General features: G+C 51.6%; 1 protein-coding gene across 1 annotated transcript in view; it reads right to left on the bottom strand.

The window, feature by feature from the left end:
• Positions 1-23: 23 nt before the first annotated feature.
• Positions 24-21253, bottom strand: part of LOC115604907 (hydrocephalus-inducing protein homolog) — a 105055-nt gene continuing 83825 nt past the window's right edge. Inside the window, exons 61-85 of the mRNA XM_030478511.1 lie at positions 20745-20937; positions 20039-20147; positions 19187-19447; positions 18479-18621; positions 17921-18136; positions 16567-16727; positions 15627-15739; positions 13818-14064; positions 13075-13287; positions 12261-12399; positions 11756-11921; positions 11156-11303; positions 9657-9864; positions 9162-9383; positions 8421-8590; positions 8030-8228; positions 7701-7859; positions 6878-7158; positions 6303-6522; positions 5297-5509; positions 3710-3873; positions 3264-3414; positions 1932-2162; positions 1082-1306; positions 24-604 (exon numbers count right to left, since the gene is read on the bottom strand). Of these exons, the coding sequence (XP_030334371.1) occupies positions 116-604; positions 1082-1306; positions 1932-2162; positions 3264-3414; positions 3710-3873; positions 5297-5509; positions 6303-6522; positions 6878-7158; positions 7701-7859; positions 8030-8228; positions 8421-8590; positions 9162-9383; positions 9657-9864; positions 11156-11303; positions 11756-11921; positions 12261-12399; positions 13075-13287; positions 13818-14064; positions 15627-15739; positions 16567-16727; positions 17921-18136; positions 18479-18621; positions 19187-19447; positions 20039-20147; positions 20745-20937 (5041 nt within the window). The 3' untranslated portion in view covers positions 24-115. The remainder of the gene's footprint in view (positions 605-1081; positions 1307-1931; positions 2163-3263; positions 3415-3709; positions 3874-5296; positions 5510-6302; positions 6523-6877; positions 7159-7700; positions 7860-8029; positions 8229-8420; positions 8591-9161; positions 9384-9656; positions 9865-11155; positions 11304-11755; positions 11922-12260; positions 12400-13074; positions 13288-13817; positions 14065-15626; positions 15740-16566; positions 16728-17920; positions 18137-18478; positions 18622-19186; positions 19448-20038; positions 20148-20744; positions 20938-21253) is intronic.

Genomic DNA, 21253 nt, shown 5'->3' with positions numbered 1-21253 from the left:
GAAGCTGCCTCCAAAGCACCCGCTGCTCCGGAGCGCGGTTGGTTTATTGCAGACCGAGCGGCGCAGAGTTAATGGAACCTCAGTTAACTACCGAGCGCCAGCTATCAGAGGCAGCTTAGCTGGGGCTCAATGCCCCCGCAGGCAGGCCGCGAAGGTAGTACACCCAGGAGACACCGGCCGCGCCGGGGCAGGAGACCACCATCCTGCTAGGGATGGCGGCCCTGCCGGTGGCCGGGCTGCCTGCGAAGGAGATGTTGATGGCCATGGTCTTCTTGGCACGCAAGCTCTTGGGGGCCCTGACGGTGAAGGCCGGGTGCTCCACTGTGCACTCGAAGGCCATGGTTTGCAGGAAGATGTTCTTGAAGGGGATGGAGGTGGTGGTGCCAGCCTTGATGGGGAAGGGGCCCTGGGGCTTGGGTGGGAGGGCGAGGCCGATGAGTGGGATGCTGTAATCACCACCAAGCGGGGAGGAGAGCTGCAGCGTGGCCCTGGCTTCACCCAGCTGGCAGGGCTCAAAGGTCACCTCCACACTCAGCTCCGAGCCCCTGGGGCTGGCAGGGGCCGTGCTGATGGTTTTCTCTGTCTGGAAGTCAGCACAATTGGTCTGCAGAGGGGAGAAAAGAGACCGGGGAGGGGGTGGGCCACAAAAGCTGAGTCAGCACCTTGGGAAGAAACCAGTGGTCCCCTGCCATCACACTGGTCATGGTTCCTGACCCCATCCTGTCACCGCATCTGTCTCACCCACAGCATTCCCCTGCTGAATGGGTGTGACAACTGTCCAAAAGTGCCAAGCAGGGACAACCTGGCACCCAAACCCCAAGAGGCCTTACTGAGCTGTAAGGTGGAGGTCCAGGCACCACGGAGCCTGCAAAAGCAGCTCCAGCAAGGGCAGCAGAAGGGGTCTGCAAGGGAGGACAGTCCCGCTGGGGGCAAGCCCAGCGCTGGTGGGAAGACCCCTGGGCTCACATGGCCACCCTGGCTATGCCAGACCAAGCCAGAGGGGCTGGACTCCTTGGTGGAGAGGGCTAGTGCTGGCCAGAGGAGCTGCCTCCCAGCCAGAGCCCTGGCAGCCCAGGCTCACCTGGAGGAGGTACTCAGTCTTCTGCCGGGCGTAATTCATTATTTTTGTGGTGATGGTCTGACTAGAGCCCAGTGTGGTGCAGAAGTAGACGGGCTTCTCTGGCCTGCTCATGATGGCTTTCAGTTGCAGGTTGTAGTAGAAAGAGCCCAAGTCGCTGCTCTGGAGCACCAGGCGCCCAGTGCTCTCACCCACTTTCAGGGGCTGGTACTCAAGTACAAGATCAGCCTAGGAGGAATGAGGGGAAAAGCCACTGAGTCAGGCAGAGACAGCGAAGGCAGGGGGCAAGGCCTAGGATGGGGGAAATTGTTTCCTGGTGTGCTCACACAGTGCTGGCAGGCTGTGCTGCCTTCCTTGTTCCAACTCGCTCTCTCTGGGGCACAGCCTTGCTGCATCTAGGGGGACGGTTCACTTGGGGGACAGTTCCCAAGAGCTGAGAGTCCTTCAGCACTATCCCAGAAGCTTCCCACCCTAAAATGCCCCTATACTGCCTCGGGGCACACACCATGTCCTACTAGTCCAGGCTGCAGGCACTCTGTGGTGGGCTGAGGCGTGCCCTGCAGCCACTCTAAACTGAAAAACCACACTAAATAAAGAGCATGTGGCACAAGGACCTGCCAAGTGAGGCCCAATGGCAGCATATCAGAAGGGGTAGCATAGCAGACTCCACCAGCACAGGATGATTCCCACTAGAGATATTCCCACACACTGCTTCCCCTCTAGATTATCAGCAGGTGGGAGCTGCCACCCTTGGAAAGAAGCCCCAGATGGTTTGTTCAGGGCATTACCCTTCAAAAGCACCCCCTCCCAGAAAGGCTGAAGTAAGAGTGTACTGGAGGAGCTTTGCTCCTACCTCCGACTGTGCAGGAACAGTGAATTGTGGGGGAACACTGACTTCAGGCACTTTGCAGTCTATGGCAAATGTCACCGGGACGGACAGAGGGTTGTCCACCTTGACGGTGGAGGACACTCTCTGCCGAACAGCAGTGGTCATTTCAACAGTGCTGATGGGTTCCGAAGAGGTGGCCTTGTAAGTCACCATGTAGAACAAGTATTCCCCCGTCACCTCGTTGAGGAAGGTCACCTGAATCAGAGAAAAAGGGAAGCGCTGGTCATTCTGCACATAAAAATATACCATCTGTGCTAAGCCAGCCCAAAAAGCCTGCCAAGCGCAGCGCCCTGATTTCAAGAATAGCTGTGAGCAGCCACAGAGGAAAAGTGCTAGACTGGGGAAAGCGTGTAGTATTTCACAGAACCCTAGAATGGTCTGGGTTGGAAGGGACCTTAAAGCTCATCTAGTTCCTATTCCCCTGGCACGGAACCTTCCACCAGATCAGGCTGCTCAAAGCCTCGTCTTACCTGGTGTTAAACACTGCCAGAGATGGGGCATCCACAGCTTCTCTGGGTCATGTGTTCCAATATCTCAACACCATCACAGTGAAGAACTTCTTCCCAATATCCAATCTAAATCTCTCCTCTTTCAGTTTAAAGCCACTCCCCCTTGTCCTATTCCTACATACCCTTGTACAAAGCTGCTTCACAACTTTCTTTTTGGCCCCTTTAGGTACTGGAAGTCTTCTCTAAGGTGTCCCCAGAGCCTTCTCCTAGAAAAACAAGCCCAGCTCCCACAGCCTTTCCTCATAGGAGAGGTGCTCCAGCCCTCTGATCATCTTTCGTGGTCTCCTCCGGACTTGCTCAAGCAGGTCCACGCCCTCCTTATGCTGGCCCCAGAGCTGGACACAGTACTCCAGGTGGGGTCTCACCAGAGCAGAGTAGAGGGGGAGAATCACCTGCCTTGACCTGCTGCTCATGCTCTGGGGATGTAGCCCAGCACACGGGGAGGGGGGTAGTTCTAGGCTCAAGTGCACACTGCTGGCTCATGTTGAGTGTTGAGCTTCTCGTCAACCAACACCCCCAAGTTCTACTTTCTACTTAATAGTCTCCTGATTACCCATTGCTTCCAGCTCACCAATGTCCTGACCCACCTGTACTCAGCAGCCCGCAGTGGGACCCTCACAGAGACTATTGTGTAAGGGGGTGTGTGAAGAGATGCCTGTGCTTTAGTACCCACCTAGGACACCTACAGTCCCACCAGTGGGCATGTTGAAGCATGAAAACAGGCATGTACCTTCTTGGTGAGCCAACAGCTCCTTGAAGGACCCCACAGTCTGATGTCCACACTTACCACTGCGTTAATGACTACTTCTTTGTAGGAGAGGAACGTGAGCTGGTAGTCCTTCTTGGCAGAGCCTGGCACATCAATGTATTCCAGCCCCTGCAGCACAAAACTGCTTTCCATCTTTTCTGGTTTGAGTATGTCTATCACCACAAGGAACCTGTGGGTGAGAGGACGCAGTGAAGGTCAACAGGAAGGACTCCCATAGGTACAACACTGCCTCTCTCATCCTCAGTGCCTCAGGAAGAGAGAGCCAGCTTTTATCCACCTTGGAGGCAAGGCCTCTAGGATGGGTCTGGTTAGGCAGAACATGGGTCGTGCATAAGCGCCTATGACCAAAAATGGCCAAGGAGAGTAAAAAGCTTTCAGGAAGGATATTCCAGGCAGTGAAAGGTTCCTTCCTTGTGCTGCTGCAGGGATTGCTGATGGGAAGAGACTTCCTGGGCTGGACTCACCTCTGCGGTCTGTGTAGCCAGTTGGAGACAGGGATGAGCTCAGTGTGGGAAGTTCTACATGGCACCTGCTGGGAAATGATTCCTGAACACTCTGGGGCTTCAGCAGTTCCTTGCAGGCAGTAGTACAAGCCCATCCCATCTGGCAATGGGAAGAAGATGGAGCCCTAGAAGACAAGATGGAGGATAAGTGAGCTCTCCTGCTCTTCGTCTGGACCAGTTCCTGGCTCTGGAGCACCTCTGGACAGTCCCATGTCTCAGGCTGTCACTTGAGCAGCTTTGAGCAAGTCCAGCTGGCAGAGCTGTAACTGCAGCCCTGTACTGCAGGGGAGATGGCAGCATCGTACCCACTCGGGCTGGCACAGCCACAGGACACAGAGGCAGCATTTCTGGGCAAAGCAAGGACACAGCAGCCCTGCAGCAGAGCTGCTCTGCCCATCACAACACTCCTTTACTTGCCTGACTAACCCAGGCACATCCGCTGCCAGCCCTGTGCTCGTGCAGGGACAACCATAGTGAGGGGGATGGCAGTCCCTGCTAAGCTGGACTGCCCAGCCATGCTGGGATTAGCCCCAACATTACTGCCAAGGGAGCAGCCTGTAAACTGGCACAACAGGGTGCTGGCTTACAGCCAGCTAGCACCCTAGCTCACAAAAAGCTCGTATCCATACTCATTTTGGGTGCCAATGGGTCACAGTCACCTGTCTGTGGAGCGGCATCTTCTCTGCCTCCAGAGCAGCTGAAAACTGCACCATTCTTCGTGCAAGGCTGTACGTTAAAGAGGTACTGAGCACGTGCAACCCTACAGGGCCCAGATCTGCTGAGCACCCTGGAGACGGAGCCCAGAAATCTGTGGCGTCCACTCTGGCCTAAATTCTAGCTTAGGGTAAGGTCAGCTGGAGCGGGACAAGGACCCCAGCAGCTCCAGCACCCCAGATTCTTTCTGAACTGACCCCTTTGATTTATGGCTTGTCACTGGTCTGTCACAGAAAATGCCACCCATGGAAACAAAGGGGTCAGTCACCCCCATGTGCCCAGCCTGAGTTCTGTAGGAAGGGCTCTTTCCAAAGTTCCTGTACTACCGAAGGGGATGTCAAGAGAGCTTGCAGTGTTATTTCCCACCTAACTGCTCACGGCCAGGGGCTCAGTGAGAAACTGCAGGGCAGCCTTGCCCTTCTTGCTCCCTGCATGCTGGAAAAGGACACCAGCACAGCGGCGCTGGCAGAAGTGGTTGTGCCAGGGCTTGGGGAACCTATGCAGCCCATAGGGCTGTGAGAGCAGTGGCCTCTGAGACCGCCTGTGCTGCACAGGCAGGGACCAGGAGCTACACCGAACAAACTGGACCTTCGTAAAGCCTGGCTTTTTAGGTGAGCTGCTTCAACACAATTAGTAGCCAGTCCAGACCTCCCACCTGCCCTTTCTCTGTGCCTGACCTCTAGCCACCAAGAAAGCAGCTTCCAACAGAGATCACAGGACACTTTCAGCTTGGATAGGGCCTCTGAAGGTCATCTTGTCCACCCTCCTGCCCAAAGCAGGGTGAGCTATGAGGGTCATGCCATGAGGGTCAGCATGCTGGCACAGCTCACTTACCTGATGGTTCATATTCTCAGAGCTCATGGTTAGAGGTGCGTAGGTGACCTTGTAGGGCTTTTTTTGTTGATTGGCCTCTAGATGGAAAAGTTCAGGCCCCTTCCAGTGTTCCCCCTCAATGATGGGTTGCAGAGTCCAGGCCTCATTGCTTGGGTTGGACAGGAGGATGGTCTGGGTCTGCTTCTCACGCACGCTGCATGTGAAAGTCAAGGTCTGCAACAGAGGAGCACAGAGGCGGCTTAGTCGTATCAAAGAACCCTTTCCACTGTTCTCACGCTGGCTCTACACCAGGACCTGAAGCACAGAGAGCAGCTTTTCCTTGTCACATGCAAAATTTCCACTTGGGCCATAGCTTTTGTAGTAAATCAAGTTATTTGTTCTTAAAGAAGGGAGAACAATCCTTTCACATGCTGAGTGAAAGAAAATGGGGAGTCCTGGAACGAAACTCTCCTGTTCAAGGAGAAGACCTATAGCCGCACCATCCATTCGTGGGCAGGCTGAAGAGCAGCTCTGGACTCTCTTTTGGGAGCAAGAGCCAACACTTCCCAAGTTGCCCTGTCCTGCAATGCCTGTGAGGGCCAGGAGTCCTCCCTGCTGCATCCCTGTGCCCCAGGGCCCTGATGCAGATGCTTGCCCACTCCTAGTGCTGAATGCCTTCCCCTGTCCCAACATGGAGAAGAGTGGCTGTGAGTGTACGATTTTGGGAGTATAGCAGGGTGGCTCTGTGGGGAGGGCCTCAGAAGAGCCCTGGAGGGTGTCCCTGTGGCAAGGGTGCTGCAGCGTAGAGCCAGCACAGCTGAGCTGCTCACTGGAGGAACAGCGCGCCTTTAACAGGGCTCAGGAATTTTGAGAATCCTGCCCAGTAGATTTCTCAGCTCTCTAGGATACCCGGGCAGGAGTGAGTCCATGCACAGTAAGTGTCCTCCAGTCCCTGCCCTGGGAGAGATGTGGTGCAAACAGTGGGGTACAGGCAGGATGGGATCCATCCTGTCTCTGCTCCAGTTACCTCTTTGATCACAGGGGCCTCCACACAGCATCCTGTCAGTGTAAGCCGGAGTGGTTCACTGCCCTGGATGAAGCACTGCAGCCCGTCGTACTGGACAGCCTGACCCAGCTTTGAGGGCCGGAAGGTCACAACAAAAGGGACAACCATTCCTGGAGAGATGTAACCCTCTGCAGGCCTGATGCAGAAATCCGGCTTGAAGCTCTTGGTGTCCCACTTAAACCTTGCCAAGGAAAGCACAAGGACAGAAAAGAAGGATTAGCAACTGAGAGGCTGCGAATGCAGTGTGCTGTTTGTAAATCTCTTGTCTTTTCCACCACATCTCGGGCACAATGCTGAGGCACCTGGCAATCAGGCTTCAGGCTGGGCAGGACTTAGCTGTGCCCATCTGGAAAGAAGCTTCTGGCTGTATCCCCTTTGGTTGTACCCCCTTGCTACCTGCCAGGGCCTGACTGCACAGCCTCGGGGATCCCTCCAGTGGGATGGAAAAGCAGAGGGGAACTATCTGGGCAACCTACAGCTCCATGCAACCCTTATCCAAGCTGTCAGCTCTCAGAGGGGATGGGGTTCTGCATTACTTGACTCCTATGTCGCCCGTGTTCCGCATGACGACGCGCCGGCAAGTGTAGCTCTGCTGCATCACGGCTCCAAAGCTGAGGTGGTCCTGGTCCAAGCTCACGAGGCTGCCCTGGCAGGAGCCCCGCACCACGAAGAGAGAGCGCACCAGGCCGCTGCACTCCAACATCACTTCTTCGGTGAACGGCTGGATGCGGCGCTTTGGGGAGAAGGTCACCTCCACTTTGCAGGTGTCTCCTCTGGGCTTCAGGCTTAGCTCCTTGGTGGGCTTCAAGCAGAGAACCTGCCCAAAGAAATAAGTGGAGACTACTTCATTTGTGGATCGTCCCTCACCAGAGTCAGTCTTCCAATTCCTGTTCTGTCCCCACCAACATTGCCCCAATCCCACTCATTCCCACGTATGCATTCCTAGGTAACACCAAAGGTGTTTTCCTGTGATGTGTCTGTCTGGCCACAGTGAACTGAACTATGTCTTCTGAAGTAATGTCATGCAAGCTTCAAGAGAGCTTTAACTCTTAATCTTTATCTCCCTTACCTTTCCAGATCTAAAATACACAGCTGCATCCTAATGTATGTGTCTAAAACAGGCTAGGGAAATTGTACGACCTCACTTCTGGCTCTTAGGGGAGTCCTGACAGTCAGCTCAGCTGAGGCATTCACACTGCAAGTATCTGCTGGCAGAACAGTCCCAGCAGCGGGGACAGGATAGCACGCAGGCAGCCGGGACAGGACATGGTTGTAATTAACTACTGCCTGCTGCCCAGAGCAGTTCATAGCTACCTGCAGGCACACCAAAGTGCTCTCCAGTGAAGGAAGGGGCCTTACCCCAGCTTCTTGCAGCTCTGGCATGCTGGATGTGAGACTGAGCTTAAAAGTGAGAGGGGCAGCACTGTTGTTTGCTATGGTGACAATCTTCTTCACTGTCTGTCCGATAGAGAGGGCTCCCAGCTTCACCAACTTTCCTTGTGGTTCCACAACGTCAACCTGAGGCAGGAGGGATTAATATAAAGTGAAAGGAAAGAAGGAGAAAAGGTTTTCTGCCATCCTTATGGCAGAAAACCAAAACATGGTAAGCTGGGGAAGAGATGAGGAAAATAAGAAAGCCATGCTGGCTGCCTGCCACCTGCAGTTTTAGGATTTGGATTTAATCTCACCTTCATTTCTATGCCTCTTCCTCGGACCTCAATGGCCTGTTGGTAAACACCATTGATTTCAATAGGGATGAGTTCACGGTAAGATGCAACCTCTCTGGGATAGAAAGTGATGGGGACCTCCACTGTCCCTCCTGGGCATAGGACGTACATTGGTAAGTCCACCTTGAGGTGCATGGTGTTGCTAAACAAGCAGTTCAAACTGGCAAAAAGCACAGCAAAGAGAAGCAGAGGTGTCACAAGGCTGCATGTGCTCAGACAACAACAACAGGGCTACCTGGAGCTGTTCCACCTCCTCTCCCTGCATCTTCAGGATTTCACCCACAGTGGTCATGAGGACATGGAGTAGGGACATGCTAAGCAAGGGTTGAAGGAGCACGTGGAGAAGGCCTACCTCATATCCTTGTTTGCTTTGTTTGTGATGACAAGGGTCTGCTGGGCAGGTGTCATCCCAGCATGGTAGATGAAGCAGGTTCCAAAGTTGAGTCTGGTGGTGGAGAAGTGGACAGTGGGCGCAACCACGGTGGCCAGGAACACGCAGGTAAACGTGGGACCCTTGCTAATCTGGTGGGGTGAAAGACAGCATGAACCAGCTGAAAATATGGGAATTGCAACCACAAACACCAGAGACAGCTGAGGAAGATGATGGGGACAGCTGGCTGCAGTGACAGCAAGGAAAAGCAAATGCTGAAGGACCCCAGAACGGAAATCGAAGGCAAAAGGCTTGGTTCCCTCTCAGGGAAAGGTTTTTGGAGAGCTGCATCCCTGCTTTGTGCAGCCATGCACTGGCAAGACCTTTCTGAGCTGTGGGACCCGGCTCAGGAAGGGCCTGGTAAGGAAAAGCAGCTCCATCCCCATGCACATCTAGGTAGGGCCCCCTCCTCTAGCCTCCAAATTAGGGACAGAGAGAGCCTAGTGGATATGTTCTGGAACAAAAGTGCTTCCCAAAGGGCTCCCAGATAAACACTTACTAAAATTCTCCATTCAGAAGCTGTCAGGCTCTATTTCAGTAGCAGGAGCCTCTTTTGCCTCCTCAGGCTCTTTAGCGATGGAGCTAACCCCTGGCTCTGGGCTCCTGCTGCCAAGCTGCTGAGTAGGGAAGGCAAAGGTCCCTCATTAAATGTTGGTGCCTCACCTGCAGTGTCAGCTTAACATCCTTTAAAGAGCACATCTTCTGTGGGTGAAAAGCCAGCTCGGTCTCTGCTTTCTCCTCTGCCTGCACGGCGCCCGTCCCAGGGGTGATGGTGAGGACCTGCTGACAGGCTGCGGGGCCACACAGCTCCCATGTGAAGGTGAAGCTGAACCTGCCATTGTTGCGGATGCTGAAGATGCGCTTGGTGTTCTCGTTTAGCTGTACCTGTGGGGAGAAGGTGGTGAAGACGAGGGGTTGGAGCACACACCAATTGCTGGCTGGCCCACCAGGTGCTCCTCCCTCATGTACTCCTGCATCTTTTCCATGCAGCTAATGACCTGTGTGAAAGATCCATCTCTCTCCCTCTCAAGATCCAACTATACCCATATATGAAGAAAACATTCCCTCTTGTTGAAACCTATCTGCAAAGCTCCTGGATAAGGTGCAATCTTGCAGGGCTTTGTGGAGCAAATGGTTCAGGGAACTGGTGCTGCTCACCTCCTTGAAATCAATGACGTTGATTGTGTGTGCACTGAGCTCAGTGACATGGCCATCGCTGTCCTGGCACCCGACAGACACATTCATGCTGTAGCTGGTGGCCTTGATGTTCAAGGAGAGGGGCTGGGTCTTTCTCTTGACATCGCACTTGAGGTTGAAGACCACCTCTCCTTCTACTGTTGGTATGAAGAAGACTGTAATGGGAAGCCTGAGAAGAAAAGACCCTTTTTGCTCCATTCATTGTCTCTTAGTTTTCTTGGCCCTACATTGCCTGCTCTATGGGAGAGCAGCTGTGCAGTGGCTGGGGTGAGACCCCGGGCCTGGAAGAAATCAGGAATGGCACTCTGCCCTTCCAGGGCCTTCCACTTTCCCTGCTGAAAGCTGTTTAGAGTATGATGATTCCATGCAATGGAACAGCAGAGGATACAACAACAAAGCAGCTAACACTGACCTTACTGTCCTGTCCATGTGCTGGAGGGCAGCATTGCCTTGAGAGCCTGCTTCTGTCCCAAACACAGAAGAAGGTACTCAAAGACCCCCAGTCTCTCTGATCTACAACAAGAGTAACATCCTCTTTGCAAAGAAGAATCATCTAGCTCCTATTTGCAAAGAAGAATCATCCAGCTCCAATGACAGCAGTACAACGTGAGTGACACCAAACTGCCTATTTGTAATTTCTGTGAGTAATCTTTGGGTAGGTGATCAAACACTACCAAACTACAAAGATTTAAGGAATTACCACTTCTCAGCTGAGCCACAGTAACTGATATAGGACACTCTCTTATCTTGCAACCCATGGCAAGCAAAAATTCAGCATCTTTTAAGCCATAGCAAAGCTGCTCAGAGCTAACGTGTTCTCTGTACCCCAGAGAGGGCCATGAGCGGGCACAGGGACATCCATGGTGGATCAGCAGATGAGCTAGTGACCTGTTACACTGCTTGAACTCATGATCATGTCTGACTGCAAGCCATGGCTGCAGTTTACAAGAAAAGTGCATCCATTTTCTGACAGGGGATCCCATGAAACACAGCTAGTTGTGTAAGCCTGTTGCTGTGCTCCCACAACGGGCTTATATGGTGCCTGCAGTGCTGCTTGTGTGCTTTGCTCCTCTTGGTGGCTTTGCACAGACCATGCGTGGTGGGCTCTGTCACTAAAGGAACGCAGGGAACAGAGTAGACCTTGCACACTTAAGGCTGCTGGCTCAGGGGATCACAGGGTTAAAACCCCAAAACATGCTTTTGTCATCAAAACTAGAAGATCTAAAGCCTGAATTTTTCCAGGAAGGGAACCTAGAAGACTGGGGTAACCTGGATGCCACCACTTTACCAAGAAACCTTCAGTTTCACAGTGTCCCCATTGGGAAGGGATGAAACAAGGCAGATGCCTGCTATTGCTGAGAGGCACCTGGTGACTACCAAGAGGAAAAAGCCTCAAAAGCAAAATGGCAGTGCAATGTTTGGCATGAAGGAGAGGGAATGTGGCCTGTGAGCTCTGTTACCTTGAAAGAGGAGCGATGGAGCCTTTCAGGGGCTCTACTTTCACGGAGGCCTTGCATCCCTCTGAGAAGAGCGAGCTTTCCCTGAAAGCAAAGCTGAAGGCTTCCTTCTCACTGTTGATCATATACATAGTCTGGTGTACCTTGTGCCCTGGGGAGAGGACAAAGTAGCTGCTGAAAACCATTTGTTTCTCTGGCCACTGGGCCACCACTGTCCCCTGCACTCTTGCCTGCCGGCTGAGCACAGCAGGCAGTCTCCAGTGAGGACCATTGCCTGCAGCATGGCACACTCAGAATGCCAGCATGGAAATATGTTTCTTGTACAGCATGCACTGTTGCACCCTCTCTCCGTGCAAGGGGACCCTCTGGGCTCCCCTGTCTCACCCCCAAATCCCCTCTTGGGAATAGCCTCAACCACATGCCTTGTCCTTGACACATGCCTTCCTCCCCCTCATATATTTGGGTGCCAGGAGCTGGATGATCTGCTCACAAGTGCCCGTTTCCATTTCCAGCTTCCTTATTGGACCCTGCTAGAACAACAGGAGTGCTGGGCCCCTGGAACAGTCCACATCTGAGTGCGCAAGGTATAACCATGGTGCTCACCGATTAACAGCAACTGGAAGTTCAGGTGGGATCTGTCCAGAGTCACAAGTGGGTCACTGGCATTGCCCACTAACAGAACTGGGATTGAAATGCTCTGCTCGGGGATTGTAAAGATCCAGAATGATTCTGTCACGTCGAGGTGCTGGGGGATGAATTGGAACTTCATCTGTGGAAGAAAGAGGCAAATGAAGGAAAGTTGCTGCCCTTGGCAGGGTAAGGAGTGTGTGTGTGTGCAGTTTAACCACCAAGAAACCCAAGGAACCTCTATCTTATGCTGCTATGAGCTCAGAGATAGGCAGCTGTGCCTAAAGCTTGGCAGATGCGGGGTACAGGGTCAGAACAGGTTCATCTGCCAGCTCATTTACACTACAGCCAAAGGCTTCTGCACGGTCTTGGCCAGTTCACAGTGAGAGGGGATGCCCAGTAGCATAGACATATCCAGCGCTAAAGTGGCATACATGTATAGTGGATCTATGGATCTACCTTCTTAATTTTCTGCACCCACCTCTGCTTTCTTCCCTGGCTGGATCTGACCTCTCTCTGTGAGGCAGAAGAAAGCCTCCTGTCCTGGTGGGGCTTCAGGGTCTTGGCAAGTCCACTCGAAGGAGTATGCAGAACTGGTTGGGTTTGTAACCATGAAGGTCCTGGGAACACAAAACAAAATGGACTACTAAGGTGGCGTTGCGATGTGAACAACTCTTGTCCTGTAGCAGGCATCAGGAACTGCCAGTCCTGGACATCATCTGGAAGGAGTTATTTGGTATTGGGAACCACGCCGGGAGCCAAACATTTCACCTGCTTTCTATGGACCCTGTTTGTCTCTCAGGTGGCTAAAAATTAATAGCTATCCACAGAGAAATTAGCAAAGAAATTATCCAAACTCTTGCATGTTGAAATGGATCGAATGAAAACGGTAAAATCAAGTCCAGCAAGATTCTCTTGGAAGATAGTGCTCTCTAGATGCAGCTCTCAAAGGCTGCAGCCTTTGTTGACCCTGTCTAATTGGTAATCTCAAAGGAGGAAAAATGTTCTTTGGAGGGACAAAGGTTGTATTGGCCATAAAGCAGAAGCTTGGGAGACATGGTCCTCCCAGACTGACCCACACTATTGAGGAAAGGGACAAAGAGAACCAAAAATTGGCTAGTTGGTCTTCACTGACCAGCTTGTTCCAGCCCCAGAACGGACTGTTGGCCAAGGGTCAGCAGATCACAGACAAGGTACAGATGTACTCTGGGGCTTGGAAGAGGAGCTGAAGAAGTTCTCTGGATAAGGGGGATGATGGGGAGACCATCAGCCAGAGAAGCCATGCCCACACCTACCTGCTGCTCCTGCTGCACACTCCAATTGCCACAAACTCAATCACTCTTGTGCTGAGATCTAACACTGTCCCCTTTGGGTCCGGCAACTTTGAGTTGCGCCTGTTTGCAGTGAGGTAATCAGAGTCTTCTAGTTCAAAGTGGCAGTTTGGCAGCAGACTTTTCCCCTTCACAACCACCTCTGGGCACTTCTGGTTTGGTTTCAGGTTAGGAATACTAGGAAGAAACGGACTGATATTAGCCAGGTAAACATTTCCAGATAGCCAGCTGCTTGCCTGTCTCCTTGTACAGCATGTACTATTGCACCCTCTCTCCATGCAAGCACTGTGCAGCAAATGAAACAGAACTGCATTCCCTGCCACGGACTCAGCAGAAACGGCACAAACATGACCAGTGATGTGTCTAGAGACCAACTGCAGTGCATAGGTTTCTCTGTAGATAAGGAGGCCATACTTGACTGATAAGGGAACATAGCTAGGGACTGGCTGGCCCCTTGGTAGCCTTTCTTGACCTCTCATTCCAGAGAGATCCCTACAGGAGCTTAATATTCCATGCAATTTCATTTCCCGGTGCCTCCATACCTGCTTCTACCAAGGCTGGATGATCATCTTTACTCCTGCATGTTGGTTGGTTTTGCTGTCTCTCTGTGGCTGGCTGTTCCCAGATTCTCACCCCACCCATCCCAGAGGCGCTACCATGAATATCCATCAGCAGCATGAGTTGAAAAGTGCCAGGGCATTTCCTACCTGCAGAGCATACGGCTCTCAAAGTCCCCCACGTACACCGGAGAGAACTTCATCTGGAAGAGCTGCTCCTGGCCAGCAGGGATGGTGCCACTGCAGGGCTCGACGGAGAACGGCGATGTGCCACTGATGGCATTCAGAGACGAGTTCAGGGAGGGAGAGACGTGCTCCAGTGCATGGCCCAGCTGACTTGACCAACGGCTAGGATGGAGCTTCACAGAGGCACCACAAGTGGAGGAGAGGGAATCCCCTGCAGTAAGGAAGAAGTTATAGCACGACATCTCTCAAGGAGAAAATACTTTGTTCCCAGCAACTCTGCCTCCTGCTGCAGTGGACAGAAGGGAGCTGGGATGCACTTGGAGTGTCTCTGGCCAAGTGCTTTCAGCAGAAGGGCTCCCACTGAAGAATAGGCAGAGTGGTCAGTTTGCGTTTTGCTTCTGTGCTACTGCTTGCTAAATCATAATCCCAGAAAGTCCTCAGGAGAGGTGGGAGAACAGGTGGGAGAACAGCGTGGGGGGCAGCAAATACAGTGAAATGGCCCTGCAGAGACCCAGAGAACTGCTTGAATCAAAACACACCACTGGACGTTGCTCTGTAAAGACACTCAGGTGGTGCACAGGAAGGCCATGTCTACATTAGCAAATTAAAAGGACCCAGGACAGAAGCCAGCTGCTTCACTCCATGCTGTTAAACTCTACCTCCAGGATCGGGGAGCTAGATGCAAACGTCTCCTGCAGCACCACTTCTGACCAGTGTTCATTCCCAAACCATGTCCAGGATCTAACAGTAGAGATACCTGCGTTACAGCATCTGGGAGACTTTCTGGGTGCTGTTTCACATCCCAGCCCAGCCAGCCTCAATGCTTAGCATTAAGGACAGTGTTGAGTCCTGCTCCCCTGTGGCCTGCAGAACTGAACTTTGCTTATTGTGTGTGGTGGAGAAAAGGCTTTGGGGAACAGTGCTGCTGTCCTTCATACCCTTTCCTTCTTTCCTTTCTCAGGCTTTCATAATTGACAACCAGACAGCTAATGGCACAGTCCAGCAGAGCAGCTCCAGCATGAGGGCACCCTGTACTGGGGAAGAGCCAACACCAGGACCCCAGGGCAAGGAGATAAGCATATTCAGAGCATCAAAGACTTTGGTTGAGGTCTCCCATCCTGACCATCAGAAAGCTCCCCATTCTAGGAAACACAAGGGTTGACTGTTCTCCTCACTCCTGTTTCTGATGAGACCTCTTGGACACACAGACCTGTTTCCTTGCAGAACCATGCAGCCCTCCGAGGAAAATACACACTCAGACACAACCACACTGCTGTGGGTTAATGAATCATGGCCCCACCACTGAGCTCCAACATGCTGGGAGCAGGGTCTCTGCCTGCAGCAACACTTCTGTGCCTGAGTTAGGAGGGTCAGTTTTAGACAGCGACTTTGCATTTGCCCTGGACTGGGGAATCACACACAGTCAGTGATACAGATCAGCTAACTCAGTGTTACACCATCAGTTCTCTCAGTCTCAGAGACTTCCCAAAGAGGTGCCCTCATGTCCCTGTTGCCAGTCCTGACATAGGCTCAGCTCCCATGCAGACCACAAGCGTCAGAGCAAGCATATGGGGCTATGAAAGGCAGAGAGGGGGACAAGGAGAAAGTCTCCAGCTGCAGCTGGGAAGATTCTGATGAAAGCAGATGACTGGACAGGGATGAAAAAGCAATTCATGTTTTGGGGTGAAGTGGCACAGTCTTCTCCCCAAGTCTTCAGCTACCAACTGAAACACCCTGGGCATGCCCAGCTCCCACCCAAAGCCAGTGCCTTACCATTCAGATTGGGCAGGAGCAGCTCCCTCATATGGTTCACTGCCCTTTCATCCTCCACAGCTGCCATCCAGGTGTATTCCAGGGCCACATTCCCTGTATTGGACAGCTGGAAACTGCTTTTCAGCAAGAGAAATAAAAAGAAAACATCCAATAAGTACAAAGCAAATAGAAAAGTAATGGCTGTATGGGGGACTCCCGGTACCCCTTTCTTTATGCTGAGTAACATCTTCTTCCTCAAGCTTCTCTGTTTCATCTAGATTGCTGCCCTGGGCTGCCCCAAGACAAAGTATTTCAAAGTTTGGACATTGAAGAGGAAAAGGTAGACATGGTGCCCAGGAGGCTTAATTCAAAGGTCTTATTCTGGTCTTTATGTCTCAGTTTGACATTATTTTGACTGCAGACTCATTCTCAAGCAGATGAGGGCCGGCAACATGCAAAGAAAGCAAGACCATAGTTGTTCTCAGCAGAACCTCTCCTGGCACGTATTGGCAGGATGGTGTCTACCATCTGCTGCTTGGCTTTGTATGCAGATATGTGGGTCTCAGCACTTAGCCAGGACCCAGAAAGGATGAAACAATAAATGACTTGTTCAAAAGGAAGAACAGCAGGTAAGACTGCACATAAAGTCCTAAGAAGGGACTCAGATCCACATGTGGGAGATGTCCAGGCCCCCAGGATATGTGGAAACCGAAATCTCAAGAACCAGCAGGCAGCAGCACCCCCCTCCAAGGCTGGTCAGCCTGTTAGAAATTAGAAGAGGTTTATTAAGTGGCTGAGCAATAAATATGTCAGTGTAACTTCTGTTGGCACAGGACCATGAGTAGAAGGAAAAGCAGAGGCCACTGCAGAGCACAGTACAGCTTTGGGGAAGCAGATGCTGGGTCAACCCTGGGAAAGGCAGCTCCCACTTGGAGGTCCCTGCCTGGCCTCCAGCACTCACGTGAATGTCCTTGTCTGGAAAAGCAAGGTCTCCTTGAACTGAATCATGTCCATATCCAGCTGGAACTCAGCATAGTCAACAACAGCACTGAGGTGAAGCTCCACCTCACGGCTGCTCTTCTCCAGGACAGTGTGAGCTGGTTCTGGGTCTGTCTTGATCACCTCCATAGAGGAAAGAGAAGAATCATTAATCAAAGCCCAGAAAGCCAGGCTGAGCACGGAGTCTTTGGCCTTAAAATCACATATAGGGGCTAGAAACAACCATTCCCGTTTATTTCACTGGAAAGATGATAAAATTTGACCTTTCTGCTGCCTATTTGTTTCTACCTATTGATCAAAGCAATCACCACCACAACTGTGTGCACCCATGGGGACTATGACTGGGTATCAGTCCCTGTGTTTCATCCCTGTAGAGTGTCTGACCTTTTTCCTGGCCCCTATAAATCCCACAAGGCCCCTAAATTAGGAATAAGTTCCCCTGCAGGAGCTCTGTGGATGGAGACCTCCAAGACTGAACAAACCTAGAAAACACCTTCTCCTTCTTGTCTTCTGAGAAAATGCCTTCCAGGTGTCATGTTGGGCAACAGTCACAGTGGTGGAGGCTGGTGACAGGTATTTTTGGGTTGGGAATGACGTTTTTTGGGTTAGGAAGGTCTCTGACTGCTGATGCTCTGATGAGGAAGAAGTCTGGTTTACAGCTTTTACAGTGCTTCAGAAATTAGGGAAGAACCATCACCCAAGATAAGCGTGTTTCACAATAATGATAGTAGAAGCAAGAATTTCTGGAGATGACACTTACCCAGACTTCTGTATGACTGCCCTACAGTGCCTGGGTTGCTCCATAATGAGATATCCCATGCAATACAGAGACCACAACCAAAATCTCTGGTGTCAGTGTAGACATAGCTCAGCGCTCACACTCAACATGCTGGTGGGTTACCCAGCATACATGGAAGAGCACTAGTGTTGCTCTCCACTTCAAGAGACAGAGCACAGTGAATTTAACTCCTTGGTGAAAAGGCACTGAATCAGATAAGACATTTTAACACCATAAAATGCAATGAAATCAGAAAGTGTGACCTCCCATTAAACGCATGCTGCAACACTTCAGCCTTTGGCAGAGACTGATGGTTTGCACGTGGCTAAACATCTCTTGGCAAAAGACTTCCCCATCTTGTGTGAGCATGTCAGGTCATTGTGCATCCACCTCTCCTCTAAACCACACTGCTGTTTAACCTCCTGGGACGGATTAAATAAAGGAGGAAGCAGGAACTTCTTAGCCAGCACAGATGTCTGTCTGCTGCTATTGGCAGTTCTTTTTGTAGCTCAGCAGCTTTTGCTATTGTGCTTCTTACCTTCCTCACCGGCCACGTGGCTGTTGGGTCCCTGTTGGCATCCATCCACTTGATGGTGTGCAGGCGGTCATCCCAGTCCGTCACCTCCTCTGGTGGCAGCTGGAAGGTGATCCTCATGACCTTGCACTTCAGAGGGTGCATTTTGAAGGCAACCGCGACATCTGATTTCAGGGTCACTGTGATGTCCTTAGCACAGCCAGCGTGGAGGTGTCCCACCTAGGGAGAACCAGAGAGCCAAGACCAAACTGGAATCACTGGCAAGGGCAGGACTGACAGCAAAGGGATTGATGTGGTGAGCATCTGTGCCAGAAACCAGCATCTTACTGTGTCTTTATCTGAGGTTTGACAGAGGAAAGTACAAACAAAAAATGCCGCATCCTGTAACAGAGAGTCTTTACTGCAGGGCTGATGGCTCTGCCCCAGCAAAGCCAGGGATTCTATCTCCTACGTGGCACTGGAACTTCCTTTTACCAGTCCATGGTGACTCCCTGCTAGTTCTGGGAACCCCCTGGGGAGGGCTTGAGCCCTCCAGGGAAAGGCAGAGCTGTCCCAGCTCACCTGGGGGGAGAAGTGGAATGGGGGTTCTGCCAGCCACTCAAACCGGAGCACCTCCAGCTTGCTGCGGTTGCTGATTGTGAAGGTCACAGTGTAGGGTGTCCCGATGTGACAGTCCCCAAACTGGATGTGATCCACTCTGGCAGCTGCTAAGAATGAGAACAAGAGGTCTCAGCATGCAGTGAGGTACATCTGACCCCTCACATGCACAGACATATGTATGTCCCACTCTTCCTTGCTCCAAGCGTTCCTCCCACTGGGAGATGCAGTTCTCCATCCTGCCTCAACATGTCCCTAAACCCGTGGCTGTGCTGTGCAGAGAGACTTGCTGTACAGCATGCACTGCATCTGTGCATGCAGCTGGCATGCTCACAGACCACCCGGTCCAGTGGGCAACGGCACAGGCCAGGTTACACAGAGGGCACAAATTATCACACATGGTCTTCAATTCAATAACAGACAATGGGCTGGCAGACCTCCTTTCAGAGATAGGAGCTGAATGCTGGCATCTCTGACCTTTCCCTGCTAGCCTGCAAGATTCTCCCTTGAGGAGAGGATCTTCCCCTGTGTTCTCACGTGTGGCTGCTCTGCAGGCTACAAAAGGCAAGAAGAGCTGTTCCTGAAGGCTGGACCACACCTGTGCTGTCACAGGGTGAGCAGATGTGTATTTTCTTGTTCCTTGCTTCATCTTGGCAGCCTCTCCTCTCTTACCCTCAATTATGTCTTCCTCCAGATTGCTCTCAGCATTCTCCTCTTTGTTGCCTGACACTAGTCCATGGATGTTATCCAGCGTGAAGTCATCCTCGTAGCCTTCACCCAACAGCTGAATGCTGGTTTCTTCATATGGGTTGTCCACCACTGACAGGTGGATCTTCCCTTTCACACGTTGTGCCAGGGTAGGTTTAAAAAGCACGTCAAACTCTGCTGATTCCCCTTGATGCAGGACCAGGGCAGCAGTGTGAGGCTTCCTGTCTACATGACAATGGAAATCAGAGACAAGTGGTAGAGGTATACAGGGGAAATAGCTCCATGGGGTATGAAGAGGAGTAAGAGGTTGAAACTCAGCTGCCTCTAACTGCAGGCTCTTCCACAGTGTTCACAATGTTCTTCTGCTATGTTCACAAGACTATGACACCACCATGCATATCACTGCTTAAGTGTCTTAACCTCAGGTTAACACCCAACTCTCACTCAAACTGCATCCAGCCAGCTCCTGCCGTACATAAAGCTGAGTCAAAGAGTGGTTTTGGCTTTTCTTGGCTGGCTGTGGGCTCAAGGGCTGCCTCCGTTCAGGCTGGTAACCTCCCACATGCAGCAAAAACCTCAGATCGTCCATTGACTTGGTGATAGTCCCCCACACCTCAACCCACCATGTCTGGAACAGAAAAACTTCCTACAACTTGCTAGGAGGAAACCCTGTAAAGAGCCCACATGAAAAACTAGGGGTACAGCGCACCCCAGGAAAGAAACTATCTCTAACATCTGGCTGTTGCTTGGACAAGCCAAGAGCAGGGCACACATTTTCCCTGTGTGGATGACCACACTCCATGGTTATGAATTTACCTTCTCCAGGGGAGCCCTCCTTCCTGTCTGCAGCTTGGTAGATACAGTGTGTGGTGGGCCTGGCTTTCAAGAAGAAAACTCCCACCTCATCCAACAGGTCGATCATCAGCTGAGGAAAGGGAACACAGAGCATGACCACACTGGTGTGGGTGCAGGATGGCATGTGGATTAACACCGTAATGCTGGTGTTAATCCCCGTAATGCATGCGGAGCCCAGCAGCCTCTCCCTTCACACACAGCTCTTAGCACGAAGTTTAAGTAAAATCAGACAAGAAGGGAAAAAAAAAAAAAGTGTTCAGAGGCATTGGGATGTAATTAAAATACAACCAAAAAGGACAGAAAGTACCAAAAGTAATGAGCAGAATTTAATTAAACTACAACTGAGATTAATTAAATTGTAGTAAAAGAGGATCAAATACAATCTAATGTAACTAGGACATCATGTGCTCCCACATGAGAACCAAAACATGAGAAGAGAGATGGGGCAAAATACCCCACCAAGTTTCTGGTGTTGTGTTTAACTGAAAAGGACAGGCTGATGAGAATATCACATTTCTGAAACTCCCTTCCTGGAAATAGACATCCGTCATTTGCTTAAAAAGAATTCCCAAGACCTGTTTCCACATCTACCATGTTTTCTGGGACCTTTCTTTCATGGAACAAGCACTTGTTCCCAGACCAGAGCAGCCCCATGGCAGGTACTCACCTGGACAGGTATGATGCCACTGTTATGAAGGACCAGAGGGAGTTTTTCTGAATCACCCAGCAACAACTTCTTGAAGAGCAACAGAGGGTTCCCTCTCTCATTGTGAAGCACCGGGCACAGGACCGTCACCCGAGGCAGATTCCCATCTCCACTGATATCAAAGATCAGGCTTTGTGCTTTCATTGCTGTACGGCTGCAGGAGAGGCAGAGGAGGAATCACCACAGCGGGCACTAACCCGTTTCCCACTGGGCAAGCCATGAAGCAAGGCTATCCACTGTGTTTGCCTTGGCTGGTGCTTCTGTTCCCCATGACACAACTCCCCCTCACTCTTCTCTTCCCCATCTAATCAGGGCCATTCACAAGAGAAATGGCTCTGAGGAGCCAGAGCCTTCCAGCATAACACATAATTTCACTCATGCAGTACAACAGACAAATTAAGGAGCAAAGAGATGAGACGTGGCAAATGCACTGGCTGTGGTGATAGGAGACATATGCAAAAAAGCACAAG

The sequence above is a fragment of the Strigops habroptila genome, chromosome 3 (assembly GCF_004027225.2).
Source record: "Strigops habroptila isolate Jane chromosome 3, bStrHab1.2.pri, whole genome shotgun sequence".
NCBI lineage: Eukaryota > Metazoa > Chordata > Aves > Psittaciformes > Psittacidae > Strigops > Strigops habroptila.
The sequence above is the reverse complement of the archived record's forward strand: the minus strand, read 5'-3'. Positions and strand labels throughout refer to the sequence as shown.